Consider the following 24,551-nt stretch of genomic DNA (forward strand, 5'->3'; position numbering starts at 1 on the left):
CTTGACAAGCCCTACGCCGATGCCAAAAGGGGTTCCCTAATTCACACGCGATGTCTTGTCAGCCCCATCGACCGTCGAGTTAAGAAACGGCTGAGACTGCTTCGCTTTCTGTCAAGGGAAAGACATGGATGATATCTGGTAACACAGATAGTTCTTCTGGCCACTCCAATAATGACTACCGCGCATGGTCTACAGCAGCTATGGATTCCATGTTAACACGAGAAGATGACGGACTCTGATGACATGATGGATCCAACGAGAACTGGAGAATTGGAGACCACTGTCCCGGACAACGCATTCATGCGCCAGGGATTTTACAAGCAGACACGCGGTCCACCACAAACTTCGCTGAGTTGGCCCGCCAGTCGGCCAGCCGTTTCCAGCACCCATGTAAGCTGTCGCACCGAAACAATCCGCGATACGAGTGGCGTAAAGCGCTCCAGACGCACTTTGTCGAATCCAAGGTCGATCTAGATTGCGCACGTCAACCATTTCGCCCCTTCGCAGTGGGCAGAAAGCTGCAAGTCTGAGAGTTCTCTGGGCTTGCATTGGCCTCTCGCGTCTAGCCTACCTATCAAAATGCTCATTTTATTGATCCCTTAAGCTTCGCAGGGCTCGAGACTTCCAGCAGCAGCTCCAAAGCAAGTCAGGCCGCGGCATGATAACACCATTCCCCACCTGCCAGGTGTTCATGCACAGAATCCATTGCGTCAACTAGAACGTCTCTGCAGGAAAGGACGCATTCGCCCCAATTCCAGCTGCTCGCCAGAGGTGATCTTCTGCAAGCTTCACCGGTCAACCATGTCAGCGCAGATGCAAGTCAAAGGCAGAGCATGGCGAGCCACGAGACTTGTTAGCCACCGAGGTGGTGTGTCTTCATTCGACACTTGGTTTCAGCGCGGGGGAATCAGGATCTCAGCACCAATCATGGGTTGCATGAGTCTCTGCACGACTCGCCCGACGGAGGGAAGATGCTAGGACGGTCCCGACTTCAACGTTCGGGTACTGGCTAAAAAGTATGCCAACACATCAAAACATTGACGATTGCCAGAAGAGCAGAATGTTCAATCTTCCGCGATCGCTTTCCAGCCGGCCGCTCACCAGAGGCATTTTGGCCACTGTGGAATCATTTCGCCCGGCCCCACGCGCTGCCGGTCGTCTTGCACTTGCTTCGCTGTCAGTGCAGGGTCTTTGCCGTCGAGGCCATGAAAAATGTGGACATACTTCACCTGTGAAAAGGGCCAGCTATATCGGTGATATTGAATATCTGCTGCCTGGGGAACATTACCTGACAGAGTCACCACGCCTCACTTTCTGATTTAGCATCACAATTAGCATTGTTGACGTTTGTCGACAAAACCAGTCCTCATCGACACCATTGCCGTCAAGTACACTATTCCACTCACGATTGGATGCACAATTTGTTGGGCTTCAAGTCACTTCGGGCTCCAGTGCAGATATGCTGCATACCGTCTATCTGGCCAGTACGTACCTTACAACGCCGACTACTCCTGTTTGGCGTTGATGTATGGCTTCTGCCCTTGTTTCTGGCTTCATCTACTCGTAGTCTTCATATCCCGCTATGCATGGAGTCCCATGTGGTCCCAAAGAGGTTGGCCAGCCTTGCAATGGTCCGGGAATGAGATACCCTCGCGTTCGTGTGGCCGTTGAATTTGACTCTTTGCTTGGAGTTTGCCATATATCTCCGTCCCAGACACTGACTCGTGGTCCCCACTCAGGTCTCTGTCAACGCCGTCGATGGCCCGAACCTGCTTATCAGATTTCCTACAGCCCGGCAGGCTACCGATGCGTTGTCAGGGTGAACAACCGTGAATACCAGACTTCGAACTACCATCCGTCCGAGTCGTCAGCCAGAGAAGGGGCTGCTTTGATTGCGTTCAATATCTGCCGCAACTTCTCTGCCAACGATGGGTTTTTCCCTGCCGGCTTTGCCCATGGAGGCGTGATCCAGGGCAATCCGGTCCCTGTAGGCTCTGGTCGCCACAGTCGCAGGAGTGGGAAGGATACTCGAGCTGAATACCGCTATGGCGACACGGACAGCTCTGGAAGCAGAAGTGGAGGCAGCAGTCCTGATTGGACCGATTCGGGGCGTCCAGGTCGCCCGCAGCTGTCGACCAACCGTCGGGATATCTACGCTTCCGAGGCGAGTCACCATGGCAAGCGAGCCGTCCCACGGTACTGAGACATGTTCTCATCGAACCATATAATGATTTCTTCTACTGTCTGTGCGGTGCATCGTGGACGGCGACTTTCCAGCGCTTTATGACGATTTACGACTTACGACTTACGAGACCATGACCTTCGGCGAGGGGCACAATTTTCCTTGATGGTTCATGATGAATGATTTTGTGTTTCTTTCGCCGCATGCCGTATAGAGAAAAGTGAAGCAGGCAACTGTGTGGTCAAGTCAGTCAGCCAGTCAATGATGTGTTTCTAAGCTTAGCGACTGGAGCAGGGAGGAAGCCTTTCCGGCTGATTGGATTGTGCTTGGAAGGATGTGTGAACGATTTTCTTACAAGAGCTTAGAACAGCCAAATCCATTTCGATTGATTGACCTGTTTGCCAGGCTCGCTTGGTCCCATCAGTTTGTAGAATAGGTGGTGGGCTGCCTCAAAACGATCACAAGGCTTACAATATCAGGAGCTTTGTTCGCCCAAGTGTAGGAGTCGACACTGAATACGGAGCCTTAGGGCCTTAGAAGCCCTCGGGGGCTAAGGGGCTAAGGGGCCTAAGGCTTGGAGCTGGCGTGAGCCTGCGGACTCTCTTCTTGGGACGGAGGCAGGCTTTCAGGCAACGCAGCTGCCACTGGAGCTGCAAGCTGGTTGATACATGAGTACGGAGTATGTACTCCATACATGTTCCGTATACTTGGCACCTACCTGGGCATACCTATAGGTGCCTATGGCCCTAAGGCTCCAAGTACTAGGTGTGGCGCAGCCTAACATTGTAGGGAGTAGGGAGTAGGGAGTAGGGAGTAGGGAGTAGGGAGTAGGGAGTAGGGAGTACTCCGTACCTAGTCGTACTGGTCTCACGTCTGGTAGACAGTGAATGACGTCGCAGGATCAACATTCATCTTACGTGCCACTAAAACAGGTTCATCGCTCGCTTCGTCTTCCCTGCCAATCTTCTACGTACACGCTCAGCGAGCAGACAATATTTCTTGCGCTGTCAGTATGCACCTGCGACTTCGACCACTTCAATAACCCCCAGAGACTGCAATGGCTCTGCGTCTCCGAGTTACGGCACGTCAGCTGGACACGCTCAGCCATCTGCATCGACTGCGCCATCCCTCGCCTGCCTCATCACCGACTCGACAGTACTTCCATATTTCAGGCCCCAGATTTCAATCCTCAAGATGTATCAGACGGAGGGTCCCGAACTGCATTCCCTACGGCATTAGAAGCATTTCAAGCGACCAAAAGGCCAGAGATCTGAATCAGCAGGGGGTCGATGACGCCTTGTCTGATTTCGACAGTGCCGTCGCCCAGGAGCACGAAAAACAAGGCCGGACGCCATGGCACCGACAAGGAGCCGATATGCCTCCTGTCCGAAGACAACGCTCAGCAGGAGCCATGACCAAAGGTACCGTACTGCGCCGAGGCTTCACGACACCAACGCGTGCTGACCCTTAGTTCTAGGAAAACTACTGACCACACCTTCGAGGTTGCTCAAACTTGTGCTTCCTCTCACTACCCTCGACCAAAACTCTGATCGCAAGGACGTCGCTCCTCTTGCTCTACTTATTCATCCACAGCAGCCGCTCTCCTACCTTGAGCGCCTGATCCAGTCTGAATTACCCAGCATCACCAATGAGAAAGGGGAGGGCAGACTGCCAGCAGTTTCTTTCCGGGCCATGGAGTCCAAGGATGAAGGGACCAGAAGCTCCAAGAAGGAGTCAAAAGAGCTGGAAGAGGCCGAAGCCCCACAACAACCTCCGACTGAGGGCGGCGTCGAGAGCTACAGCGGCGCCGGCCGTGAAGGCAAAGGCAAGGACGAAGGTGAATTCGTTCGATGGAGCTTGTCCACTGAGATCGGCGACTTTATCAGGGACGCGGCGCGAGCGAAAGAGTTCGAGGTCGAGATTGAAGGGAGTTCAAAGCCTATCAAGGTTGCCGTCCCTTCGTTCAACGACAGGACCTTTTACTTGCGGCAAAGGTTACGCAGGGTCTCCAAAAATATTGCCGACATGGCTGCCATCAAGAACGAATGCGATAAAGCCGCCCACAAGCGTGGACAGAGAGTCGCCATAGGAGGTTGCGGTTTCCTGGTCGGCTATTGGTTCGTTGTGTATCGGATAACCTTCCAGACAGATCTCGGATGGGACTTTGCCGAGCCTGTCACGTACCTTGTCAGTCTATCGTCGCTTATCGGTGGTTATATGTGGTTTTTATACCATAATCGTGAGGTCTCCTATCGGTCGGCATTGAATATTACGGTCAGTCGTCGTCAAAGCCGCCTATACGAGCTCAAGGGGTTTGATGTGCAAAAATGGGAAGCCTCGATCGAAGAGGCCAACGCCATCAGGAAGGAAATCAAAGCTGTGGCTGCGGAATACGACGTGGAGTGGGACGAGAGGGCTGATGAGCATGATAAAGAGGTTACAAAAGCACTTCGGGAAGAGCGAAAGAATTCAAATGGCCGATCAAAGTCAAAGGAGGATGACGAAGAAGATGACGACGATTAAACAGCATTAATATCTCCCCAACACCTTCTGAAATCATACAACAAAATATTGAACCCACTCCCAGATTCAGCGACGCACATATTTGTCTCTAGCCGGATCAAATATCGCGGCATCGTGGGACCCAGAACTCTGACCTGCGCCTCACACAACTGATTAGCCTCGGGAATAGAGCGAAAACGAAGCAGAGATTTCTCACCTCCGCCACTACCGCCCTCTCCAGCCCGCCGATTGCGATTGTTACGGATATCTCGGGACCGAAAGACACTGTATAGCAGCCACAGAGTTACCCAGTTGGGAGCATGTTCACCGGTTGTTGCGCCTCGATCAAACAGTGTACGTTGAATGGTGCCCGGTTTCGCCTGTTGCCATGTGTCGATGATGGCTTGCCGACGACGGTCTTGACGGATGTGGTGCCAAAAGAAGGGCGGCGTTGTTGATCCATCGTTACGTTTTTCGTCTATCAGACTGGTTCGATCGGAATTCAGCCTGCTGTATACAGCGATTGCTTCCTCCTGCATTGTGGTGAGCCTCGGTCTGCGGCAGCCTTTCAGTTCCCGAACCTACCCGCATCGCTCGATAGTAGCCCTCGTGGCGTGGATCGGTGGTACTCAAGCCCAGAGCCTTCATGAAATCGTCCTTTGGCGCCCTCGGTCCTACAGGTTGTGGTTGAGGCATCGTGGCGGTGAAGGAAAGCAGGTTGATGAAAACAGCCCGAAATGTATGTGCAAGATGGTACGAGGTCGTGAGCACAGCGAGTGAGTGTCACAGACTTGGTGGTGCGATTTTGCCTTGAGCTCTTCATATATATCGGAAATGAACCCTGGCTCAGGCCGCAAAAGGTGAGAAGCAAACATGCAATTCGATCCACACGCGACAAAGAATTAGCAAAGAAGACGATTACCTGCACGAGGCTTGCACCTCGATTGGGCACCAGGGTCAAGACTGTTTTCAAATTCGGGCATTGGGCGCGTCAAGACGATGTAGATGGATTCGCCCGCGAGACGGCTTCGTCGAGCCTGAAGTCAAATATGGCGGGTGAATGGCACGCAATCACAGGCTTAGCGAGTTTGACTCATGCATGCATCCGACAGGCAGGGGCACCTCGTGGCCGGCTCATGTGTGGGACGGTGTTGACTCCAAACCGGACGACGACCATGATACCGCATGTTCCCCTAAGCGTCGCCTTGTTGCATGGGGGAGCAAGCCTGCCGGCCAGAATGATATCCTACATCGTCCTAGGTACTTGGACTAAGATTTCATTCCGGCGAAGAGAGTCATGACGAGACAGCCAGATGTCTTTCCAAACCAAGTAATTGGACATGTGATACAGGGGCCTGCAGCATATGTTTTGGTTTTAGACTCGGCCTCGTGATCTGAGTCCCGGCGCAGAGGAGGCAGCTTCTGGACTGTTCAAGATGTTTTGATTGTCGTCGACTATTCTTGCGGTATCAGCTAGCCTGCCAGGGGGGCTGTACCGGTCGTCATGGATGCTTGGACGGCTGCTTCCAAGGCTAATATGACAGCTGTTGTGTTACCAAGGCGGTCAAAGCCTGACTACCAGCCAGCTCGCTGAATCAAAACCCACAGCCTGTCTAGTTGATATTGTCGTATCGCAAGCTGAGCCGCTGTACGGACTTAATGTTTGCTATTTGGGAAGACCGAATCAGTACATGCATAAAAAGACAAACAACATGAGGTCCATTTAGTGGAATCCTTGCAGCGAGCCGACCATCAAGTTCCAGCCAGTCGCCCAGTCCCATTCCTTTGCCGAAACATACAGACAGACCACACAAAGCATGCGATTTTCTCTCATCGCGGACGATTTTCTGTATCTGATATGATTATCAGTCGGTCCGCCACGCAGCTGAACCCGCCTACCTCCTGAGAGTTGTGTGAGTTTGACAACGCTCCATGGGAGCCTTCTTTCTTGCTGCCTAGGGTTGGTCTGGTCTCCAGGATGTACGACTTCAGACGTGGATGGGAGACCCCGGAGGTGGAAGCTAAACCTGTTTACAGCAAGAACTGTTCAGTGTTCAGTTTCCCTGTTCCACTCTGGAAGGTTACCTCCTTCTGTCCTGCTGTGTGACATGTCCAATTATTTTCCGGCTGTGCGAGGTGAGTCCAGCGGGTCAGCATCAGCGAAGACGGTGCGCTACCGCTACCCGTGAGCTTGTCCCACTGCAAAAGTATTTTTCTCGTTCAGAACGTCAGTAGAAAGCGTCACCACGTTCTGGCCGTAGATGGCCAGTTTTGGGCATTTAGCCCAATGCGAGAAGAGTTGGTCTTGAAAGTTTGGCCAGGGCAATAGCTGCAAGATATCTTGGTTCTGTTAGAGAAAGCTCCGGTATTCTTCAGGGAGACTGCGTATATAGGATAGATTGAACTCTTCATGGACAAGAGTCGTTTAATCAAAGGCCACAAAGGGGCCACTGGCAGTGGCGAGACTGTCTAGAGGAAATCGCAGAGATGGATAGAAACCGGGCAAGGTCCACCTTGTGGCCGGACCAGGCAAGGCTGCCTACAGTATCCAGTGTGGACTGTATTCCATCTTAATATAGATACACATTCCTGACTTGTTTGATGCTCGCGCGAAGCGTAAGATGCAGATAGGTTGGGATTGTCCATTGCCGACTGTATCCCTCGACTCAATGGCAGCTAAGAAAAAAGCAATGAAGCCAGAAACGGTGCAAGGCTATCAAACGGATGACATGTTCTGTGATCCATCTCTCGGCCTTGTAGCTGAAAAATAGGGCGCAGGGGAAGGGGACGAATGACACCAATCAACGTCGGAACTCGACTCGATATTTTTATCAGTCATTTTACTGCTCCAAATTTGAGCTTGCTTGCTCACTTGCTTTGGCTGTCATCCTCGCAAGGAAGTCTTTGCACCTTTACAACCTGCCGGTCGGTTGCAGATACTGTCTGTGGTTGAGGCACCCATCTGGAATTCCGCGCTGTCCCTACGCCTCGCCTCACCCTCATACAATACACTCGGTACAGACCGTGCCACGGCCATGTCTTACTTTGAAGCACTCGCAGACAATCGATAGCCCTTATTACTCCTCCCGGTGACAAAGAATGCCACCTCCACCGTCTCCTCTATCTACCGTCCCCGTGCTCCTCCTGAAAACGCGGTCTCACCCACATGACGCTTACGAAGAGTACTTCTCCACAACACCGGTTACGACGACACCAACAGCTACCACAGGAGAGGACGAAAGGGCCACGTCCTCGTTTTCCTTCGTCCCCCAGTTTGTTCCTGTACTCGAACACCGGCCTAATACCGAGAGCTTGGGAGCGCTGAAGCGGGCGCTGCAAAGCGGAACGCTGGGCCAGCAGTATGGCGGGATGATCTTTACGAGCCAGAGGGCTGTTGAAGCGTGGGCGGAGGTGGTTAAGAGTGTAGAGCGAGAACTACCGCCAACAGAGGACAGAACAACGGAGCTGGACAGTTTTGAACAAGAACGCACGATACAGGTCTTCGGGCCTGGGACTGGTATGGTCTGTCCTCCTGCTGAACCAGCCCACCAGGGTTGTGAAGGAACCCGAGGCTTTCTACACTATGTTCTACCAGAGTAAACATCATTGCTGACTGAATGGTCTTGCAGGTGTGATTGGGTCTCAGCCTGGAGCGAATTCAGGCGAGGCATCGCAGCATGTGACTGATTCAGAGCATGTAGACGACGACTTCTCCTTCCCCCTCTACACGGTCGGCCCAGCGACCTCGCGCGCTCTGAACACGTTAGTTGCGGAGTCTAGTACCACCACCAAGAAGGCATCCCCGTTCACTCGTCTCCGCCCTTCCGTCCTAGGTGCACAAACAGGCACCGGCGGCAACCTTGCACAGTACATTCTGTCGCACTACAATGGGCTGGATGACCGGAAGCTCTACACTCATCACGACTCGTGGAGATGGCCGGTCACGTCTACCCTTGGACCTACGAGGGGTGAGCCTCGCAGTGATGCAGCCAAGGATGACGAACGCGAGCGCCTGCGGAAAAAAGGGCTGTTGTTCCTCGTTGGCGAGCAGAGAAGAGACATTATTCCTAAGACATTAATGGATGCCAAAGGGAAACTGGCCCCGCAACAGCGGATCGCCGTCGACGAGGTCGAAGTCTACGCCACAGATGTCGTAGGATCGTTCGAGGACGATTTCACGCTGAGGCTCAGCTCGTTCAAAAGTGAAGGACACAAGGTCGTGGCGGTCGTGGTTTTCAGCCCTCAGGGGTGCGAGGCTATGCTCCGCGCGCTCGGCTTTATTGACGACACGCACAAGCTGACAGAAAGCGCGGTGAACAGATGGAACGCCATACCGAGACCCTGCGCTGTCCCAGACCAAGAGGAAGAGCAGAGACAGCTCTACGTCGTCGTCACCATTGGGCCAACCACTAGAGACCACCTCAAGACCAAATTCGGCTTCGACGCGGACGTATGTGCTGTGAAACCGAGTCCACAGGGTGTGGGCGAGGGACTCAAGGCATTTCTACACAGCAAAGGCTTGGTATAAAGAATGAAAACATGATGAAGCGTGTATAATACCAGATCCAACCAACATGTATTCGTAGACCTAGCGTTCAGGTGTCAGGCATGAACAAAAACATCACAACACAGAGTCAGAGCTCTACCGAACCAGGCACAAGTTTGGAGTTTCTCTCTTTAAAGGTGTCATGGCCTCGTCTCGCCTTTCTCCAAGATACTCTCAGTCTAGATTCTGGGGGTTCACTATTGGGACCGTAGAGGCCGGTACTATCGCCAAAAGATCCTCTTCCTCTATTAGAGCGTGGCCTTCTCACTGATCCTCCATTTCCCTTCGGGCGTCTTGACCACCTTGCCGTCGAGCCTCAACTTCTCCAGCACGCGCAACAGGCCATACTCGGCGGGTTGGTACAGGCTCTCGGGATAGTGTCTGTAGATGACCTTGACCAACTCTATGCTCGACCACTCTTTGCCCGAGGTGATTTCTTTGCCCAGGCCCAAGCCCGCGCCCGCGGCAGAAGCATGCCTTGTCTCCGAGGCAGCCTCGCCTTCACCTCCATCTCCGTCGTCTTCATACGTGGTGATAGAGTCGTGGACTAGCTCTCCGCCGGTCGCGTCGGGCCTCGTGGTGGTGCCGAACCGAAGCACGTTCAGCGCCTCTTCTTCCCGCAGGCGTCGGTGGGTGATATACTCGTCGATCTTGGCCACGGCATCGTCGATGACGGCGCCGTGGCCGGGAAACGCGCGCCTTTTCTTGATGTTGTTGTTGACGTTGATCTTGATCTTGTTATTCGACGCACCCTCCGAGGCACCACTCCCCCCGTCTTGGGCCACGATGCTCTCGGCGACCCGTCGCTTCATGAGCGCCAGACTGTCAAGGTAAGCGCTGAGATCTTCAAAGACGGCAGTGCCGTGGCCCAAGACGTTGTCCGCAGTGAAGATGGCGCCCACCTCGTCCGGGTCCGATGACTGGGTCACCAGGAACGAGATGTGGTCTTTGGCATGGCCCGGGGTGTGGATTGCTTCGATCTCGAAAGTCTCTTCGCCTTCGGTGACATTTTGGTCGCCGCCCGCGCCGCCGGACGTGGACGGGGCCGACGACACGCGGAATCGTTGACCGTCCACTATCTCCAGCAGGCGGTCTGTGTCAAGCAGGCCGTCCGGGTCCAGCGTCGGCTGATTCTTATACACTGGGACCCGCTCGCCTGGCGAGCTGCTCCTCGTCTCTGCAGAGAGGGCATCCAAATCTTTAACCCCGCCGATATGGTCGTGATGCCAGTGCGTCAGGAGACAGGCCGCCACGGTCGCCGGCGGGGACTGCTGCTGTAGAACGCTGCGCAGCGTGTCGGCCCACACCTGCTCACCTTGGCCGGTGTCGACGAGTAGACGCCGAGGCCCGCGTCCAAGAAGGTACGTGTTGGTTCCTTGCAAGGTAAACTGCGACAAAGATCAGCACCTGGTCCTGACGCCGGACCGGGACAGAGAACGGCAGTGTAGTGTGGGATGGTTGAGAGGCGGAACGAGACAAACAACAATTCGCCGTGAGAGGAATGCCTCCACCTCCACCTCCTCCCACTTTTGCTTGGGGGCATTTCAAGATATAAAAGATACCAACCAGCACCGAATTGAAGGGACATACATACCTTGCCAGGATTCCCGCCCAAGATCCGTATCACGTTGGTGCTGACTTGCTCCCACGGGGGAAGTTGCGGTAGATTTTGAGCCATGATTCTGTATTTCAGTCTGGCCTTCTCTTTCTTGAGGCCCGAGGTCAGGACGTTCAGATTGCGGAGGCTTAGGCGCATACAACTTCTTCGATCTCACAAGATCTCATATGGATGTGACGACGGAGAAGCGTGACAAGGAGGCCGATGATGCCGAGGAGGACAGAAGGATGAAGCTGCTCGTCGAAACACGAATCGAGGACAATGCTCAGAGGACTGCTGCTTGACGCCCGCTTCCGCACCGACTGTTTCGTTCTTCCTCTTCTTCTTCTTCTGCCTAGGATGTGAGATCTGAGGCCAAGTCCTTCTCCCGAAGCCTGTCTTAACAAGTTGTTCCCTGCAGAAACGCCGGCCGTCTACCACGTACTCTCTATTGTAGGTTCTCCCTTCAAGAAATATATTCAGACCGAGGCACCAAGGCGACGGCGTCGTAAAGAAATCGACGAGTCCAGGGAGTGTTTAGCCCTACCCGGGAGCGTCTTGACTGGAACTTAAGTCAGCAACAACAGGAAAGTCGCAAGAAAGACTCCCGTCTAGGCCTCCGCGTCGTGAAGGCGTGATGGAAGATGCGGCGCAGTCTCCAACTCGGCAACATGGTGTCGCAATCCGGTCTCTCCAATTGACAATCATATCAACATCCCCACGTACCGAGGTCTAACGGTCACACACTGAACATAGTAACTAGTCAGTTTGTCAGTCCGTTCCCAACATCACGAGGCGCGGCTGGATATTGTTGTCTGGCATGATTCAGATACTCGGAATGGCTCGACAGAAGAAATATGGCCATGATAAAACTAAGGGTTCACGGTTCGGAGTAAAGAAAACAGACTGTGCCCATATGATATTCTCACTAAGCAGATACCTATATAACATCATATGCTCAACCCACCGCCACTTAATCCTTGTCAAGGTAGTTATGTGGTCCCGACTCGTGCCATCCCCAAGCCTCTCTTCGGGAGGCACTGTCCCGGGATGGATCTCGGTGTCAAATCACCCTGTATACACAAATTGCATGCTGTCCCGTCAAGATTGCCAGCGCACCCTTTACTAATTCTTGTGGCTCTTGGCCATCGTGTTCAACGCACTGCCGTTCTTGAACCATTCGAGTTGTCCTTCGTTGAACGTGTGTGACAGTTGGCATTCCCATGGCTTACCATCCTTGGGATGTACCACCATGGTCACCGGTTTGCCAGGCTCTAGTTGAGTGGCAAGGATGTCAACCCGGTCATCCGGGTTGATCTTGTCGTAGTCCTCAGGGTTGGAAAAGGTCAACGGCAACATTCCTTGTTTCTTCAAGTTGGTTTCGTGGATACGGGCGAAGCTTCGGGTGATAATGGCGAGACCACCAAGATGCCTTGGTTCGAGAGCGGCGTGTTCTCGAGATGAACCTTCGCCGTAGTTCCAGTCACCAACGACAACCCATTTGATACCGTTCTTCTTGTATTCGCGAGCAGTGTTTGGCACCGAGTCCCATTTGCCGGTCACTTGGTTTTGCACCTTGTTTGCCTCGCCGTTCGCAGCATTGGTAGCACCAATCAACATATTGTTGGAGATGTTGTCAAGATGACCACGGTACTTGAGCCAGGGACCAGCCATCGAGATGTGATCAGTTGTCGTCTTGCCCTTGGCCTTGATCAGAATGGGGAGATCCTTCTGATCCTTGCCATCCCAAGCTTCAAAGGGCTGCAGCACTTGCAGACGGTCGGATGTGGGAGACACCTTGACCTCGACCTCCGAACGTACTTCAGGCGGTGCCTGGTAGGTGTCCCGTCCTGCGTCATATCCGTTCTTGGGCAGACCATCGCCACTGGGTGGCTTCAGCTTGAACTCTTTGCCATCCTTGTCCTTCAAAGTATCGGTAAGAGGGTTGAATTTCAGATCTCCGGCAATGGTCAAGGCCACCACCAAATCTGGGGAGGTGACGAAAGAGTGCGTCGCAGGGTTCGCGTCGTTACGGCCGGTGAAGTTTCGGTTGTAGGAAGAAAGGATGGAGTTGGGTTCGCCCTTCTTGACGTCTTGTCGATCCCACTGACCGATGCAAGGACCGCATGCATTTGCAAGGATAACACCTCCAAATTCCTCGAGGGTCTTAAGCTGACCATCCCGTTCAATTGTGGCGCGGATTTGCTCCGAGCCAGGAGTGACTGTGAAGAGGGCCTTGGCCTTGACACCATGGTCCATGGCATCTTGAGCAATCGAGGCAGCACGAGACATGTCCTCATAAGAGGAGTTTGTGCAAGAACCGATGAGACCGACCTTCAACTCTTCGGGCCACTTGTTCTCGATAACTGCATCCTTGAATTTGGAGATTGGAGTCGCCAAATCCGGCGTGAATGGCCCGTTGATGTGAGGCTCCAGCTCACTCAGGTTGATCTCGATGAACTGATCGTACTCGGCGCCCTCATCCTCATGGAGTTCATGGGCATAGGAGCGGGCGAAGTCGCCAATTCGCTGGCGCTTGGTGGCCTTCAAGTAATCGTACATCCGGTCGTTGAAGGGGAAGATCGTAGTGGTGGCGCCAATCTCAGCCCCCATGTTGGCAATGGTCGCCATGCCAGTGCAAGAAATCGAGTTGACACCAGGTCCATGATATTCGACGATCGCTAGAAGGCTGTTAGAATGGAATGCCACTTTATGCAGGAAGATTGTAACTCACATCCCGTGCCGCCCTTAACTGTCAAGATCCCAGCGACCTTGAGAATGATGTCTGCCCGAGACTGTTAGCTTGTGTGACCATAGTGTGTACCCGGTGGACGTCGTTCTTACCTTTGGGGGCAGTCCAGCCGGACATTTCGCCGGTCAATTTGACACCAATGTACTTGGGGGCTTTCAATTCCCAGGGGAGATTTGCCATGACATCGACAGCATCAGCGCCACCGACACCAATAGCAGCCATACCGAGACCACCGGCATTGGGAGTGTGAGAATCAGTCCCGATCATCAGGGCACCTGGGAAGGCATAGTTCTCGAGGATAATTTGATGGATAATACCGGAGCCTGGTCTCCAGAAGCCAATGTTGTACTTGGCACAGGCGGAGGACAAGAAGTCGTACACCTCCTTGTTAATGTCCTTTGCTCTTTCCAAATCCTTGTCTCCACCAATCTGCGCCTCAATCAAATGATCGCAGTGAACGGTGGTGGGTGTAGCCACTGAAGGCATGCCAGCCGACATGAATTGCAGAATTGCCATCTGGGCAGTAGCATCTTGACACGCCACTCTATCAGGTCGAAGCTTGAGATAGGAGACTCCTCGCTCGATATCTTGGTTGTGCGGGTCATCCAAGTGCGAATACAGGACCTTTTCGCCGTATGTGAGGGGACGGTTAAGTCGGCTTCGAACGATTGCAAGGTTCTCGGACATCTTCCTGTGAAAGGGTGAGTCTCCGCTATACAGCCAAAAGCCATTGCCGGCCCGTCGCAGAAGCGCCAATTTAGCATTTGGACCTACTTGTAGTTGATGTAATGACCCTTCTCCCAGTTCGTCATCTCGACCTGTATTCGGAAGTCAGCAACGTATGCTCAAGCAGTATTTGAGGCCGTCACTTATTTTTGCTCAAAGGGTCATCGGAGACGGTAGCATATCCCATTCTGGACATCCGCAGGGACTATGTTGGTTATTAGCACGCTGTATGCGGTTGGATTTGGACCGGAAGATAAACTGACAGTTCCTACGTTCGAGCCCTAGAGCAAGCAGATGATCGTCAGTCACAGGTCTGACTTCGAGCAGTAGAATGCAACCACCGAGGCGTGAAGCCATGACGGAAGCCGTGCGGGAGCCGCCAGCGTGCGGAAGGGAGGGTGCTGGGGAACTTACCAGGCGCGAGGCCAGGCCGGCCAGAGGCCTTGCGGACATCATGGTTGCGACGATGCTTGAGAGCTCTAGCAAACAGTGCAGCAAGAATGTCTAGCTCGACAACAGTTGTAAATGCGAGCAGAGGAGTGGAGAGTGAGAAGAAATGACGGTGATGGAGAAAAGCTGGAGGAGGGAAGCTCTTTCTGGAGAGGTGCGGCTTCAATGAGGAGCACGATAAGCCTTGGAAGACGTCAACCTGTGAATGGCCACGAATAACTAAGTGGTAAGTAGCGGTAGTAACCACTGGCACCTCCCACACAGCGATCCCTCTTGTCGCACACACTGGGCACCACGATACAGGAGCTTCTATAACGACAGTGCTTTCGAATCCGGTCAAGGATTCGGATCTGGGAATCGCCAACGATTTATACCAGCAGCACGAATTCGCACAAGCCCGAGCTGCTGTTGCCCCCAGACATGCGGACTAGCTGTGTGGTTTCTACTACTACCTAGGCAATGCGGGCTAAGTTCCCACTCCTAGGCCCTTGCGCCGAGCAAATGCCTCATTTTTTCTTTCTGACCTGCAGACCTCCCGCTCCAGCCAATCACTGAGCAGGCAATTACCTCCCCGTTCTATCCCCATAAACCCGTCGAGACCAGAGCAAATGTCTGGTCAAATAATAGGCCATGCGCTTCCATCCGCGTAGCTGCATGTACCAGCAGAGGTGAGAGGTGTGCGGATGCAGCACACCGCTTCGTGCTCTCTGTCGTAGTCCAGGTCAGAGATGCGCAGTCTCTCGTGTGTATGGGTAGGTCTAATTAGGTAGGTTAGGTAGCGATTCATTCTGGCGCGAACCTCTGGCCCGGCTGCTTGTGTATTCCGTACATGTTTCCAGCTGTCCGAGGGCCGTTGATAAATACTAAATACTCCGGTGTCTGACAACATGTCCACTGCGGCATGCTGCCAAATTCCGCCCGGAATGCTGAAGTCAGACGGGGAACGCCCTCCACAACTTGGACTTGGGCCGATTCGCCATTTGTAGTTCGGGTGCGCCTTCGGGGCAATGATTGGACACTCCGGAGAGCAAGATGCCGGTCCCAGCCGCGGCAAGAGATTGTTGATGAAACCCCCCGAAAACTCGCAGGCCCACTACACCCGAAGCCTTGCAGACGCCGTCCGCATCTTCCCTGGTTTTTTTCGCCAGATAAGATTCCAGCCCTAGGATACGCATCGTGGGTTTGAGGACATTGTTCGGAATACCATCATGGGCAGCATCAGGCGCATCAAGACAAAACGCCGGACCCGGTCGGTTCTGCTGGTTAACACCCAACACCGTCATGCTAGATGCTAACAGTACTCAACAGCGACTTGGATCAGGTCAAGGCTGATCTTAAATCCCCCAAGCACCTCTCCCAACACCAAAATGCCAAAGCCTCCGAAGACCTGCCCGCACTGGGCGCTTTCTACTGCATCGAATGCGCCAAGTACTTCTCAGACAGCCATAACCTGAACGAGCATCGGAGAGGAAAGATACACAAGAGACGGTAAATATACTCATTTGTATTTTGCTAGAATGTACTTCTGACATGTGCACTAGCGTCCGGATGCTTAAGGAAGAGGCACACACCCAACAACTCGCAGAAGCCGCTGTGGGCTTGGGAGTAGATAACGGCCGTGCACATCGAAACACTGAAGCCATGGAGGATGTTTGATTTTGGTTTCGGATGATATGACTTTCGATGACTCGAAGCGCAAATCCTGGCACCACCCTCGCCCCCATGGGGACGTGTTATCAACCAGAGACTCGCCATGCAGGGCCCTGCCAATGATTCACGTGAGCTTGCACCGGGTCGAGGTAGGCTGGAATCTCGTGGGTTGGTGTCGGTTCTCGCGGATGGCCAGCCTCATGTTGGAGAGGTCACTGCGGACTGCGAAAGAATGCCATGATCCTTTCATAGGCATACCACTATCGTTGTGTCAGCTGTACGTCGCGATTAAGGGGTTCCGACCTACTTGGACAGCGTTCACTACGAATGCTCGCAGACTACACACACCCAACCCACGATAAAAGCCACGGAGACCAGAATTATGCCATATCTCACGCGCCATACCGAGAGACGTCTGGTCATAACGAGACGGTACCGTTGAGCCTGGAAGGAGCCCCTGGCTCTCAAGGCGCAAAGAAGGTTGCGTCTGCAGGCGGGTTTTAACAACGTCCAACGGATAGATAGACACCCAGGTGACAATCCCCGCAATTCCGCCGCTGATCAAGATATCGGCAGTGGAGGGTGAAGCGAAAGGATCGGGTTGCCTGGACAGAAGAAGCCTTTTGCTTAGCTCATATGACCAAAAATACCAGCCATATCCAAATGCGTCGCGAAGACTCGTGATTGTGCCTCCATAGTAAAGCCCTCGGATTCTGCCATGCTTCCAGATATCCTTGAACACTGCGTATGAAGAACCCTGCCCATCAACAACGAGCTGAGTTCGGCACTTGACAAGTTCAGAGGGCGCAGACACAACGAACGTCGCTAAACCTCCAATTGCTCCAGCCATCCATATTTTGCCAAGATCCACCCCGGCCAATTTTGTAAAGTCGAAGATACTGGGATCCATAAGCTTCAAGGAGCGATTGAAAGACATAAAGAGAATGGAATTCAATGCGCCATAGCCGAGGATTGGAGCAGCGGCACCTCTGAATAGAGATGTGAATTTCTGAACCCGATTCTTTGGCTCTGGAGTAGCAGATGAGCGAGCACCAGCAGAGCTTGCCTGCGCTCGCACTTTCAAAACATCGAGACGATTTCCAATCAAAATGCCTATTGCACCAGAGACATAGCTGGCCCAAAAGTCCGCCGACATCTTCAAATCAAGGAGGCCGCCCCTCCCTGAAAAGACAATAAAAGGCTGTAAACTCTTGTTATATCATGTTGCAGGAACAGACGGAGGTTGGCGATGCTCTTCCCGGAGCAAGGTCTCTGCGGCACTGATGGCGCGAATCAACAAATGTCCGGGGCTTATTGCGGGATGAGAAGCAGAGATAATTGTAAGTGACCAGGAAGCGTTTGAGGGAGCTGTCCTTACGCCCTCTTGCCCAAGCTCGGGGATGCTTCGGTGTGGGTTTCCAGGACAAGCACGTCCATCGAGGCAAACTCAAGGCACGTGACATCGCGTTCACCCGACGCGTTAGTTGGACGCGTCCTCGGCCTTTCCTCAAGTCAAGGCTTATTGATTGCCAATTTATCTGTTTTTCAACTGCTCACACGGATACAAGGCTTGGATAGTCTTTGTTTTAGTTCTGATCTACCTCCACCCATCATGTATGGTCTTAAATTCCAATGTTGAGATGTCCTCTGTACTGACGTCGCGCCAGGATACGTAGCAAGACCCTTGCGCTCGAGCAAGACAAGGAAAACATACCTCTTCCGAAAGCTGCGCGGTTGACTGCCAACTCTCCAGCAGCATTTGACCGCCTCATCAAACCGTTCAAGTGCCCCGGATCAGCCAATTCCCGCAAATCCAAGGGCGAGCCATGCCGAAAGCGAAGAAAGGTGAATTACGTGGAGGCCGATGGAGGGCAGGATGACGGGAGCGGCGGTTACAGCATAGACGGAGAAAGCACTTCACTCAAAGATCGATTTCCAAAATTCAAAGTCAAGGATACAGAGACCACTTTTCGAGCAAGATTCTCCGTTCCATTAATCAACAAAAATGCGTTCGATCCCTCACGACCAGCACCTACCCTGGGTATGCGACGAGGGGCAACCTTTGTCAATAAACCCTTACACGATCCAAGTGGAGAATTTGCGATTGTTCTATATGACCCTACGATCGACGAGAAGCTCGAAGACCAGCAAGCAGGGAATAAGGAAGACGAGAAGCCGAAACTCGATACCCCGCTCATGCACAAGAGCCTCGCCGAGATACTAGGGATCAAGAAGCAAGTTGAGGGCGAGAGACCGAAGGTTCCAGTTGTCATCGACCCACGGCTAGCCAAGGTACTCAGGCCTCATCAAGTTGAGGGAGTGAAATTTTTGTACAGGTGTACAACCGGCCTAGTGGATGAGAAGGCAAAGGGTTGCATCATGGCCGACGAAATGGGTTTGGGAAAGACTCTACAGTGCATCGCTCTCATGTGGACTCTACTTAAACAGTCTCCTGAGGCGGGCAAGTCAACGATTCAGAAATGCATCATCGCGTGCCCGGCAAGTTTGGTCAAGAATTGGGCGAATGAACTCGTCAAGTGGCTTGGTGAGGGTGCCATTACGCCATTTGCGATCGATGGGAAAGCATCAAAAGAAGAGCTCACCATGCAACTCAAACAATGGGCGATGGCCAGCGGGAGGTCTGTCGCCCGACCGGTCTTGATTGTGTCGTACGAGTCCTTGAGATTGAACATTGACGAGCTCAAGGACGTCAAGATTGGCCTCATGCTATGCGACGAAGGTCACCGGTTGAAAAACGCCGAAAGCGAAACATACATGGCACTGACTGGCTTAAATGTTGACCGTAGAGTCATTCTATCAGGGACACCGATACAGAATGACCTCACCGAGTATCACTCCTTACTCGACTTCGCAAACCCAGGCTACCTGGGCACCAGAGCTGACTTTCGCAAAAAGTTTGAGTTGCCGATTCTTCGCGGTCGCGATGCTGCCGGCTCGGACGTTGATAAACAGAAAGGCCAGGAAGCCAATGCCGAATTGGGCGCCCTCGTCAACAAGCTCATTATCCGCAGAACCAACGACATCTTATCCAAGTATTTGCCTGTCAAGTATGAGCATGTTGTTTTCTGCAACTTGGCACCTTTTCAAAAGGATCTATACAACCATTTCATTCAGAGCCCTGACATCAAAAGTCTTCTGAGGGGAAAGGGTAGCCAGCCGTTGAAAGCAATTGGTATCTTGAAGAAACTTTGCAACCATCCTGACCTTCTTGATCTTGAAAAAGACCTCCCGGGAAGCGAGAAGTTTTGGCCTGAGGATTACGTTCCGAAGGAAGCCAGGGGTCGTGATCGGGATGTGAGATCTTGGTATTCGGGGAAGTTTGCTGTGTTGGAACGCATGCTCGCACGCATACGACAAGACACAAATGACAAGATTGTGCTCATCAGCAATTACACCCAGACCCTGGACGTTTTTGAAAAGCTGTGTCGCGCACGCAATTATGGATCCCTTCGACTGGACGGTACCATGAATGTCAACAAGCGTCAGAAACTGGTGGATAAATTCAACGATCCCAATGGCGAGGAGTTTGTGTTCTTGCTAAGTAGCAAAGCGGGCGGTTGCGGTATCAACCTGATTGGGGCCAATCGCCTTGTCCTCTTCGACCCGGACTGGAATCCAGCAGCAGACCAACAGGCCCTTGCTCGAGTGTGGCGAGACGGTCAGAAGAAAGATTGTTTCGTGTATAGGTTCATGGGTACTGGGACAATCGAGGAGAAGATCTTTCAGCGACAGTCACACAAACAGGCACTGTCTTCAACTGTGGTCGATTCCGCCGAGGATGTGGAGCGCCATTTCACTCTCGACTCTCTACGTGAGCTGTTCCAGTTTAAGCCTGAGACAAGCAGCGATACCCATGACACATTTAAATGCAAACGATGTAAACCGGATGGGGTTCAGCAAATCAAAGCCCCGGCAATGCTGTACGGCGATACAAGTTCTTGGAACCACTTTGTCAACAACGGAGAAAAAGGACCGCTTGGAAAGATCCAAGACCTCCTGCTGCGGCAAGAAGCATCGGAAGATGCTGTCAGCGCGGTGTTCCAGTATATCAGTCACTGAACGAGCATGCGTGAAGGGACGGTGGAGAACGGGAATCGCAGGGTAAATCGAGCCACTACGCGTGCCCAACCTGTGGGAATGAATCCCATGGTCACTGGTTCTCTCTCAAACTATATGTGCAACATGGTTGGTTGGGTTAATCCCTAGACAGTGGATGAAGATGGCGATGCGCGAGAATGAAATCATTGAACATAGAGACTTGTAACCTGGTCTGTAATTGATCACCGAGACTTCATCTAGGTGCTTGAAAGGTAGAGCTGCCGGTTCAACCTCGATGCCGCCCTCCGGCCAATGGCGTCTTTGAGCTTAAAACGGCGGGATTATATGGCCCGAAGTAGACGTTGACGTTGGAGGCAAACGACCTCATCTCAACCCAGTTTCCGTCCTCCACGCGCTCGCTGTCCGTCAACGCGAAGGAAACGGGTGCGAATCACCCGTCCTCTCAGTCGCCGTTTCTCCCAATATCCCGAGTCTGTACCCCCGTCTGGCTTGAGTGTCTTGAGTGTCTAAGGCATGCACGTGGCCGAAGAAGACAGGCGAGACTGACAGCTGCGTCTGTGCCCTCTCCTCGATGATGGTCTTGCAGGCTCATCGCAATCAACCAAGACCTCGCTGCGATGGACCCCTCAGTTCAGCGATTGCTGACAGACAAGCTCTACGACAAGCGGAAGCAAGGTGCTCTCGAGTATGTTCAGCAGATCCTTTGGGTGATGGGCGCCACTTCCACCTGCTGACCGAGACCAGGCTCGAGCGTTCCATCAGAGAATCCCTTGCGGCCAAAGATAACGATAAGATTGGGAAAACCATCGATCAATTATGCCATGACTACGCCTATGCAGTCCATCTTCCCCATGCCCGCAACGGGGGACTGATCGGACTGGCCGCCGCTGCGATTGCTCTTGGTTCGGTAGGCCTCCGCTCCATATCCCGTGCGTGAGGCTCGATGTCTAACCATACTCCATACAGGACGAGGTTGCCCGCTATCTCCAAGATATCGTCCCGCCAGTCCTTGCCTGTTTTACAGATCAGGACGCCCGCGTGCGGTACTATGCGTGCGAGGCGATGTACAATATTGCCAAAGTAGCAAAGGGCGAGATTCTGGTCTTCTTTAACGACATCTTTGACGCATTATGCAAGGTATGGGACCAAGCATGCAAATGGGATCCTTGATGCTAACCGGCACATTTCAGCTTGCTGCCGACTCCGAACTGTCCGTCAAAAATGGCGCCGAGCTCCTTGATCGTCTCATCAAAGACATTGTTGCCGAATCAGCGGCTTCATATGTTTCTGTCTTGAACTTCATCGATGAAAATGGCGAACAGGCCGGCTCTGACAGGGAAAGTGTCGACTATCCTACGACATTCTCCCTTGAAAAGTTCATCCCTTTGTTGGAAGAACGTATCCATGTCCTCAACCCTTTCGCTCGCACTTTCCTGGTTTCTTGGCTCACTCTCCTCGATACGATTCCCGATCTAGAATTGGTACACTACCTACCATCATTCCTCGAGGGGCTATTCAAATTTCTTGGCGATCCTAATCGTGACGTCTACGTGGCAACCCAAGGCCTCCTGGAACGCTTTCTCAGCGAGATCAAGAAGATCGCAAAGATCAAGAGAGGCATCGCTGAAAGCCGCAGGAGTCGAACCAGCCGTCTCAAGCCCGCTTCCGAAAGCCAGGCGGACAGCACTGCCCGTGGCAGTGGCAGTGGCCGTGGCAGTGTTCTAACTGACAATGCCATCGAAGATTCAGAGTCCAGTACTGCCCAGGACGAATCGATGGAGCTGGAAGAGAACGGCGGCGATTGGATACCGGGCCAGGACGTGCAAGTGGATTACGCAAAAATCCTCGACATTCTGCTGAAGTTCGTCGATGTCTCGTCCAGTAAAGAGTCCGCCCCCAACTTGCGGTTGGAAGGATTGTCGAAGCAAAAGGAAGAGGAGATTGGTATCGTGGCGCTTCGATGGATCGACAGTTTCTTCGAGATCAGCCCCGAGGACATTCTCCAATTCGTCCCGCGGCTTCTGTCTTGCGTGCTGCCTGCGCTTTCAGCCCAATCCGAACAAGTTCGGACTACAGCCAGTAAGGTCAACAGATCACTCATGGATTATATTGTCACCTTTCAAGATGAAGTTTCCACTGAGGAAGCTGGTGGACGAGCCCCCAGCAGCCTTTCGCTGGCGTCTGTTCGCGATGCTGACCCCGGAGAGAAGAGGCTGTCGGAAATTACAGCGAAAAGTATATCCACTCAGCCTTCAGGTCAAGATGAAACTCCTCCCGATACCTCTGCTGAACGGGAGTCATCATCTATTGACGCTCCCGGTCAATCTCCCGCTAATCCTTCCGAGAAGCCGGTGGCCGACCTACACTACGCTGCTGCAGTCAATGCTCTGACTTTGCAGTTCCTGAACGAGCACGAGGAGACGAGGGTGGCAGCATTGAGCTGGTTGATCATGCTTCACAGGAAAGCGCCCAAGAAAGTCCTCGCATTCAACGACGGGACATTTCCTGCTCTGTTGAAGACTCTTTCCGACCCGGCCGAGGCTGTTGTGACACGAGATCTGCAGCTTCTGTCACAAATCTCCAAGAACAGCGAAGACGGATACTTTACCTCTTTCATGGTGGCTTTATTGCAACTCTTCTCCACCGACCGAAAGCTCCTCGAAATCAGAGGCAATTTGATTATTCGTCAATTGTGCCTTAACCTTCAGCCAGAGCGGATTTACCGAACGCTGGCCGATTGTATTGAGAAAGACGAGGATATTGAATTCGCCAGCATCATGGTCCAGAATCTGAACAACAACCTCATCACGGCACCGGAGCTGGCTGAGTTGAGAAAGAGACTCAGAAACCCTGACAGCAAGGACGGCCAAGTGTTCTTCGTTGCATTGTTCCGTGCGTGGTGCCACAACGCCGTCGCTACATTCTCCTTGTGCCTTCTCGCGCAAGCCTACGAACAGGCATACAATCTTCTACAGATATTTGCGGATTTGGAGATGACGGTGAACATGCTCATCCAAATCGACAAATTGGTGCAATTACTTGAGAGTCCCGTTTTTACGTGTGAGTGATACCTTCGATCTTTAGTCGGGTCATGGCCATTTTTGATGCTAATGAAGCACTGACAACCCACCAGATCTGCGGCTCCAACTACTCGAACCTGACCGCTACCCATACCTCTACAAATGCTTGTATGGCCTCTTGATGCTTCTTCCTCAATCGTCCGCCTTTGGCGCCTTGAAGAATCGGCTCAACAGCGTCTCGGCAATAGGATTGCTCCACACTCCAGCCTCTATGCCTACATCGACTCGATCGTCGTAAGCTTTCCTCTCTCGTGGTCTGCTTGTGCCTTACTCATGCTTGATATAGTGCCGTGTCGGGAATGGCTTCATCGTCCTTGCCATCAACTTCCACATCTTCGGTAAGCGGCCGCCTCAACCGTAGCCGCGACACAGGCTCAATGGCGAACGAGATCAAATGGCCCGAACTGCTCGACAAGTTCAAACAGACACAGGAAAAGGCACGGCGGCGCAACGAACGTCTTCTGCGGGGCGCTGATTTTGAAAACAGCTTCGGCAGCGGCGTGGGAGCCAAACATCTACTTGACGAAGGCGCCGATGGTCGGTCTAGTCGTGCCAGTCTCCGCGACGACGTCGACGGGAAAGGGTTTGGATCGCGGGGTGGGAGCGGCCCGGGCAGGCCGTTGAGCATGGTCCCCTCTTCCGGTGGCTCCGGTCCAGGCAAGGCTGGAACCGGTGGATTAGCTGTTCCCGGCGCAGGAGACAGGACTGGCTCGCATAAGCGCGGACACAGCCTGGCTGGCGGGTTTGGCAAGTTTGCAAGTGGCATTGCCCGGGCGGGCAGCAACCGAGATCGAGACCGGTCGAAGAAATGACGGCGTGAGTCCAAGTCGTGCTCCCGCGCAAGGCAACAGGAGCGTGGCTGGTCCAGGGTCGGAATCAATTAACCATTCGAATTGACCTGGCGTTTCAACTACACGGGGACCAGCATGAGAGTCAGTATGTTTCGAGTTGAAACAAGAAAGGAGGAGAACATGTCCCGGTCCTAC

At 53.0% G+C, this 24,551-nt stretch overlaps 10 protein-coding genes across 10 annotated transcripts; 6 read left to right on the forward strand and 4 right to left on the reverse strand.

Moving 5' to 3' along the window:
- Positions 1 to 1,582: 1,582 nt before the first annotated feature.
- On the forward strand, positions 1,583 to 2,203 carry A1O3_03072 (uncharacterized protein; the record flags this gene model as incomplete). The annotated part of the gene is made up of 1 exon (XM_007733211.1): positions 1,583 to 2,203. The coding sequence occupies one exon, from the start codon at positions 1,583 to 1,585 to the stop codon at positions 2,201 to 2,203; it is 621 nt and encodes a 206-aa protein (XP_007731401.1).
- Positions 2,204 to 3,557: 1,354 nt separating this feature from the next.
- A1O3_03073 (uncharacterized protein) lies at positions 3,558 to 4,705 on the forward strand (the record flags this gene model as incomplete). The annotated part of the gene is made up of 2 exons (XM_007733212.1): positions 3,558 to 3,603; positions 3,660 to 4,705. The coding sequence occupies 2 exons, from the start codon at positions 3,558 to 3,560 to the stop codon at positions 4,703 to 4,705; spliced, it is 1,092 nt and encodes a 363-aa protein (XP_007731402.1).
- A 66-nt stretch (positions 4,706 to 4,771) lies between these two features.
- A1O3_03074 (uncharacterized protein) lies at positions 4,772 to 5,380 on the reverse strand (the record flags this gene model as incomplete). Its single annotated transcript, XM_007733213.1, has 3 exons — positions 4,772 to 4,839; positions 4,902 to 5,217; positions 5,270 to 5,380. 3 exons carry the CDS (start codon positions 5,378 to 5,380, stop codon positions 4,772 to 4,774), a joined length of 495 nt encoding a protein of 164 aa, XP_007731403.1.
- A 2,403-nt stretch (positions 5,381 to 7,783) lies between these two features.
- On the forward strand, positions 7,784 to 9,212 carry A1O3_03075 (uncharacterized protein; the record flags this gene model as incomplete). Its single annotated transcript, XM_007733214.1, has 2 exons — positions 7,784 to 8,201; positions 8,314 to 9,212. 2 exons carry the CDS (start codon positions 7,784 to 7,786, stop codon positions 9,210 to 9,212), a joined length of 1,317 nt encoding a protein of 438 aa, XP_007731404.1.
- A 266-nt stretch (positions 9,213 to 9,478) lies between these two features.
- A1O3_03076 (uncharacterized protein) lies at positions 9,479 to 10,908 on the reverse strand (the record flags this gene model as incomplete). Its single annotated transcript, XM_007733215.1, has 2 exons — positions 9,479 to 10,618; positions 10,825 to 10,908. The coding sequence occupies 2 exons, from the start codon at positions 10,906 to 10,908 to the stop codon at positions 9,479 to 9,481; spliced, it is 1,224 nt and encodes a 407-aa protein (XP_007731405.1).
- A 1,044-nt stretch (positions 10,909 to 11,952) lies between these two features.
- Positions 11,953 to 14,266, reverse strand: A1O3_03077 (aconitate hydratase, mitochondrial; the record flags this gene model as incomplete). Its single annotated transcript, XM_007733216.1, has 3 exons — positions 11,953 to 13,508; positions 13,562 to 13,612; positions 13,672 to 14,266. 3 exons carry the CDS (start codon positions 14,264 to 14,266, stop codon positions 11,953 to 11,955), a joined length of 2,202 nt encoding a protein of 733 aa, XP_007731406.1.
- Positions 14,267 to 15,963: 1,697 nt separating this feature from the next.
- On the forward strand, positions 15,964 to 16,411 carry A1O3_03078 (uncharacterized protein; the record flags this gene model as incomplete). The annotated part of the gene is made up of 3 exons (XM_007733217.1): positions 15,964 to 16,004; positions 16,064 to 16,243; positions 16,297 to 16,411. 3 exons carry the CDS (start codon positions 15,964 to 15,966, stop codon positions 16,409 to 16,411), a joined length of 336 nt encoding a protein of 111 aa, XP_007731407.1.
- Positions 16,412 to 16,617: 206 nt separating this feature from the next.
- On the reverse strand, positions 16,618 to 17,561 carry A1O3_03079 (uncharacterized protein; the record flags this gene model as incomplete). The annotated part of the gene is made up of 2 exons (XM_007733218.1): positions 16,618 to 16,665; positions 16,713 to 17,561. 2 exons carry the CDS (start codon positions 17,559 to 17,561, stop codon positions 16,618 to 16,620), a joined length of 897 nt encoding a protein of 298 aa, XP_007731408.1.
- Positions 17,562 to 17,654: 93 nt separating this feature from the next.
- A1O3_03080 (DNA repair and recombination protein RAD54 and RAD54-like protein) lies at positions 17,655 to 20,485 on the forward strand (the record flags this gene model as incomplete). Its single annotated transcript, XM_007733219.1, has 3 exons — positions 17,655 to 17,745; positions 17,974 to 18,019; positions 18,073 to 20,485. 3 exons carry the CDS (start codon positions 17,655 to 17,657, stop codon positions 20,483 to 20,485), a joined length of 2,550 nt encoding a protein of 849 aa, XP_007731409.1.
- Positions 20,486 to 21,102: 617 nt separating this feature from the next.
- Positions 21,103 to 24,377, forward strand: A1O3_03081 (DNA repair and recombination protein RAD54 and RAD54-like protein; the record flags this gene model as incomplete). Its single annotated transcript, XM_007733220.1, has 7 exons — positions 21,103 to 21,170; positions 21,230 to 21,392; positions 21,452 to 21,622; positions 21,676 to 22,366; positions 22,400 to 23,545; positions 23,619 to 23,799; positions 23,852 to 24,377. The coding sequence occupies 7 exons, from the start codon at positions 21,103 to 21,105 to the stop codon at positions 24,375 to 24,377; spliced, it is 2,946 nt and encodes a 981-aa protein (XP_007731410.1).
- Positions 24,378 to 24,551: the final 174 nt, after the last annotated feature.

This window comes from Capronia epimyces (genome assembly GCF_000585565.1).
Source record: "Capronia epimyces CBS 606.96 chromosome Unknown aczIQ-supercont1.2, whole genome shotgun sequence".
Classification (NCBI taxonomy): domain Eukaryota; kingdom Fungi; phylum Ascomycota; class Eurotiomycetes; order Chaetothyriales; family Herpotrichiellaceae; genus Capronia; species Capronia epimyces.